At 41.2% G+C, this 6,000-nt stretch overlaps 1 protein-coding gene across 1 annotated transcript; it reads right to left on the bottom strand.

Moving 5' to 3' along the window:
- Positions 1–2,508: 2,508 nt before the first annotated feature.
- On the bottom strand, positions 2,509–3,612 carry LOC118647077. The gene has a single exon (XM_036291282.1). The coding sequence runs from the start codon at positions 3,610–3,612 to the stop codon at positions 2,509–2,511; it is 1,104 nt and encodes a 367-aa protein (XP_036147175.1).
- Positions 3,613–6,000: the final 2,388 nt, after the last annotated feature.

Here is a 6,000-nt window from a genome sequence, read left to right as displayed (position 1 = left end):
CGCGGAATCACAAACGAGATAATTTCGTGCAATAAAGTCTTTCTTTTCCGAAATCGCCTCAATAATTCTATTCTTTGTCACGATTGCATCAGCGATCAATCCGACCCTAGCAGATACGACGAGGAAATCCATCACTATATCTACTGCGGTAACAGTCCCATCTATGAAGAGTGCATGCTGCGGCAGAGCCGAATGCTGCGTAATATTAAATACCACCGTCTCATACGACGATTGCAGCGACTGCACCGCGAAATTTGAGTCGTTTATAATACCTGCCAGTAGGAAGTAAAAGAGAGTTCTGGCTGCGGTGCTCCGCGGGGGTTGCGGGGCGCAGGGGGTACTTTGCGGGGAGGGGGTATGACGTCACGCGGGTGCGATGGCATATGAAGTCACACGGGGTGGGAGGGATATCTTACGGGGTACCGCTTATCGGTTTAGGGGGACATTTATGATTTATGGGTTATCCTATACCGCATAGTCTGCTCTAAACAATTAGGCGCATGTTTATCATAGTGAGCGCCGGACCTTCGGCAGCTTAAATTTTTCTAAACAAATGTTCCAGGTGTTGTCCGGCGGAGTCGCAATCCGCTAAGATAATCAGATATAAGCGTTTATAATTTAGGGTAACATTTTCTATAATTTATGGTTATCCTATACCGCATAGCTTGCTATAAACAATTAAGCGATTGCTTATTACAGTAAGCGCCGAATCGACGGCAGCTTAAAATTTTTTTAATAATAAATCAACATTTAGCTTGCTATGCTCCGTGTGAAACAAAAGGATAAAAATTTGTGGAGGAGACAATAAAATAAAAAGAATCACCCGACACCGTTTCCACATCAATTAACCAGCGGAATACGAACGGTAAAGTTCCAATCTTGCATCAGTTAGTCGAAGGAAGTCAGAGTCTCCCGAAAAAATGAACTATTACGTTCCGATTCAGCAAAATGAAGCGTGTGATAAACCGTAAGTATATGTAATTTTTAAATTCTTTTCAACAATCTTTTATGTTTTCTTCTACATTTATTTGCATTTTCTATAACTCGCATTCTTTAATATTCTTTTTACAGAACATTATCGCAACCGCGTTATATTCCGCGCATTTTGGGAAGGAGATACGCTTTGACCGCCACGGCATACAAATACTTGGATATTGGAATCAGCGTAGGACCTATGTCATACGTGGAATTACTGCTTGGTGACAACAAAGGCAATCAGATGTTCCTGACCTACACGATGTGGAAAGCATTTATCGAGAAACGTGTCAACATTGAACGACTCATGCAGTCAACTGAATCTTTCTAGAAACTTACGATTCATGAACTCGTTGTAGAAATTGTAAAAATACGTGACAAAAATATTGTGAAGTTAACATTATATGATACTTGCATGTACGTGAAGCCATCAACAATATTATTTATGTTTGAACTTGAAGACTGCATTGAATACGTATATTACCAATTGAATCAAAATATTTATACTGTAAGTGATAAATATAAGCAGTTTGTAAGTATTTTACGTCAAAACCATGTTACTAATAAGTGTGATGCCATAAAATTATTGCGTGAAAAATACGATAAAACTTGTCTCATAAATTGTGAGCTAATGGCTTACGCTTCAAACAATATTGTATATGATGCTTTATATGGTAAATAAATGTGTGAAAAATATTATATTATTGTTAGAATTATTTTTTCCTACCTGTAGCTCTAGGTTAGAAAGAATTTTTTTGGAAAAAACAAGATAAGGAAATATGATTGGATATTAGAGGGTATAAAAAATAGACAATGGGATAAAAAAAAATTTATTTTTTATTGTCTGACCACCAATTGAATACTTTAAATACATTTTGTAAAGCGCAATTTTTCGAATGTTGTGTACAACGTAACGTATGCGTAACGTTCATGTCATTTAAAGATCTTATATCTTCGTAATGTATCTCGACATTTTCAACGTATATGTCTTCTCTCGCGTCGTCCAGAAGGAAATTCTGTAGCCATTCTCGTTTCTCGTGTCCCTTGACGTATACGACGGGCGGTGTTTCGTTCCTCGTCAGCGCCGTTGTAATCAATTTTGTAGCCATGCCGTATGGAATTATTCCGCTGTTCCATCGTAATCCATGATGATACGTAAGCAACCACAATGCCTGGCGTTTGTCCGCGTTATTGAGTCGATGCCATGGGACAGGATTTTGAAAAATGTAGTGGGAGAGTTCAAATCCATCTCCGAGAGCGGCAAACTCCTTAACGATAAACTTTCCTCGAACTAAAAAACCTTGCAGGTCCACGAACGTTGGTATGGACATAACGAGGTCTTGTCTATCGATAAATGAGAAGACTGTGATCCACATCAATGCATCGTAGATTTATATATTGTCTTGAAATTGTTTTGAAGAAAAAGTGGCGCCGCATTTAGGTAATCTTGCGCACAACGTTGGTCAACGGGTTGTACTGAACCACGCGATCGTGTATGATGAGACAGTACGCGGTGGTGCTCGCGGGCACGTTCTATTTGCATTCAAACTCTAAGCGCACGTCCACGGTTGCGCTCTTGACCGATTCATTTTGTCGAGAACAATCGATAATCACGAACGGACCTTTATGCCGAAATTTTGCGACAGTTTGATTCGGCTCGAGATAATCATATCCGTAATAGGTTTTACAGAAACGTACGTACACGTCGTAAAGAATCGACCATCTGTTTTTATCGAAATCCAGATTCATATCGTCGTACGGATAACATTCCGAGTTTAGATACAGTTTGACGTTCGTCAGTTTGCAATGATCGAATCGGCTTGCGTCTTCGAGCATGACATTTTTCCGACCAGCCTGCAGAGCGAAAATGATATACCGCGGCTTTTCAAGCTGAGTAGCGGTCTTAATGGCCCACGAATGTTTGGTTGTGCGTTGTAATAGCGGAAACTCATACAGATCCCACGAACGAAAAGCCATGCTCAGGTATCGCCCGCTTTCCAGAGCACGCAGCATCGACAGTTTATTTACCTCATTCAGCAGCATGTGCGGCATTCGCCACTGTACTTTGAATAATTCAATTTCAGGCTCTCTCGCCGGTTCACCAACTAAACAATTGTTGTCGTTCCGCGCGCGTATTAAGATCAACTCGTGACGAGCGTTAATTACCACGCGTCTGTAATTTTCGCAAAATCCCAGTAACATGTTGAGTTGTACGCAAAAATTAAAATATCCATTTGGATGATTCCACGGTTCCCAGCCGGCGTTACTCGCCATCATAATTCTGTCGGATGACATAGTTACATAGTTCTTAAGGGCGCTGGTTATTCCGACGTTTCTATTGCGATCAATTTCTACACCGTCGAGCTCGTATCGAATCTCATCGAACATGAATGGAATACAATTATTTCCCAATGTCACATCACACCCCGCAACTGGTTTTTTTATCGTAAGTTTTCCTTCAATGTATAGAAAACTTTCAGATGGTAACGTGTACAAATCTTGCTGTTGTATAGGTATTCTTATCTCGTCGCTATGTTCAAACGTCGTGTTGGCGAACGGATTGTATGTGTGAGTCTCGATCTTGACGATGCGATCGTCAAAGAACGGCTCGTCCTCAACGTTTAAAATGCTAGTCATTGTCGCACCGCAAATCCCAGAGATTTTAAAAATTCAACGTTTGACGTGTCGAGTTTTTTTTTCTTGGAACACCCAGATAATCGATTATTATCGAATGGTATAATAGGGATATTGGATGACTGTTGTAACGTCGATGTTTTTGTCGTAATGACGTTTATTTTTCTCGTATGTTCCGATGCGTTCAGTACAAGTATCTCACGTTTACGTTATCGTTGCAGCCGCCGTCGCACGTGCAATCTGACGGTGATTTCTTCTCCTCGAAAATCAAGCAATCGTCCGTTCTGGTCAACCACGCGTATCGTTAGATCCGTAACGCTCCGCACGATGATCGGCAGATAAATGATCTGCGACGGTCTTTCCGAGATCTTATATCCAGGCGGCACGTTTGGTGAAAACTCGTGTATCGCGTGCACACTTTTGCCGTTGCTGTACGCGTCCGCGGTCATGTTGCATTCCACGCGGATAATGTTCACGTTCATTATGTTGATCGATACATCCGACTCGTGCCATTTTTGCGGATCTAGTATACGCTTCGACGTGAATCCTAGCAACGAGCCAATGTTGTTGGGTTTGCCAAAATTTATTTTGTAGGCGCATCTGATCTCACATCTCATCGTATTGTAGTTTGCGCGGATCGTTATCGGGTTTTCATCGTTGTCTTCAATCGCAATGTCACCGCGCGTAAAACGGAGCTCGTCACGTCGCGGACGTTTCCGCGATATCGCACGTTTCAAAAATTCGTTTATGGCATGCAGCTCGTACGATCCCTCGGGAATTGTAATTTCCGTGTTGTCGTTGTCAAAGTAAAATTTGTTGTTCGAAGCATTTACGTTCGGTATCGTGTTATATGTTTCAAAGATTGCTAGACCGAGCTCGTAGTCATCGTTGCTCAAATCTATAGCCGGAGAATACCTTGCCGCGAGGATGCTGCTCTTCCCGCTCAGCGTAAGCGTCAGTGACATGTTTGAACGAATACTGAGTTTAAACAGCTCAATGTCGGTCTTTAAATCGATTGTAAAAATAGCAAACAAAGTTGTCCACAATTCTTTTGATCATAAGTTTGATAGGACGTTCGATTATACTCTATCTTTGTCACACCGTCCCCAAAATATCGCACAAGTTCTCTGGGCGGTCGAAGATTATCGAAACTGTCGAAATACACGACGCGAGTAGTAGGCGGGTTCTAAGCCAGACAATGGGGATGACCTCACTAGGGGGAAGGAAAGGGGGAAGGGTATGTTTTCGAAGATCCTTTGGATCCGCCGCCTCGCAGGTGTCAGATAAGGGAAGGAGTTTCATCATATCTTATAAATATATATATATTTATCACCCTTTATATATATATGAATATATATGATTATCACCCTTTATATATATATATATATATGAATCACCCCTTTATACCTACTTATATATATATATATATATATAAGTAGGAATAAAGGGGTGATTCTGACTACGGGGCTCCGAGGGGGGTGAGGGGCGGGGGGGGGGTATTTGCGGGGAGGGGTATGACGTCACGGGGGTGTATGACGTCACACAAACGGGTGCCGCCGCTTATCAGTATAAACATTTCTAAGAAAAATAATATGCGAGTTGCAACTTGATATAAACAATTAGGCCCTGCGGCTAGAAGTAGTAATTAGGTATAAACAATTTTTATCTATGGTTCTTTCTGTCGCTTATCAGTATAAACATTTTTTAAGTAAAATAATATGCGAGTTGCAACCTGATATAAACAAATTTCTAAGAATATTTATCGTACGGAGCGCCGAATCGTCGGCAGCTGATAAATTTATTCGACAGCTCTTGGAATAGCTATAAACAAAAATCGCTGACCATATCCGGTGGCGGTTTGTTATAAACAAATTTTTTATCGCGACAAGGAGCGCCGAACTGTCTGCAGCTAATAATTCGACACGTTTCTTCCTGTCGCGGTGTTACCTCCCTGCTTAGCGCTCTTGTTAGAGGTAGCGGCTCGTTATAAAGAAATTAGCGAATGTTTATCGCACGGAGCGCCGAACCGTCGGCAGCTTAAATTTCTAGATAATAAATCGGTAGTGACCACCGACAGCTAAAATATCTAAACATTTGATCGACATTTATCGCCCGGTAGCTTTAAGCGGGAAGCTATGCATAACTATAAACAAATGCATGAGACAAAGGGCTAAGAGTGAAATATAATTGGTCCGGAAGAGCACGGTGCCACACGTGAAGTCTTCAACCCGAGCGAATCAAAGTGAATTAATTCCTAAGTATTGTGAATTTTAACTTGAAGAATGGCTAATCAGTTAAATGAAGTGGACATTATAGATATCGCGGACGATATAGAAATTGTGAATATCGCGGACGATGAACAAATTGTGGATATCGTAGACGATACAGAAA

This window comes from Monomorium pharaonis, chromosome 1, assembly GCF_013373865.1.
Source record: "Monomorium pharaonis isolate MP-MQ-018 chromosome 1, ASM1337386v2, whole genome shotgun sequence".
Lineage (NCBI taxonomy): Eukaryota > Metazoa > Arthropoda > Insecta > Hymenoptera > Formicidae > Monomorium > Monomorium pharaonis.
This window is presented reverse-complemented; position numbering and strand designations above follow the sequence as displayed.

Coding starts and splice junctions, on each gene's coding strand:
- LOC118647077 (XM_036291282.1), bottom strand. CDS start 3,612: ATGACTAGCATTTTAAACGTTGAGGACGAGCCGTTCTTTGACGATCGC.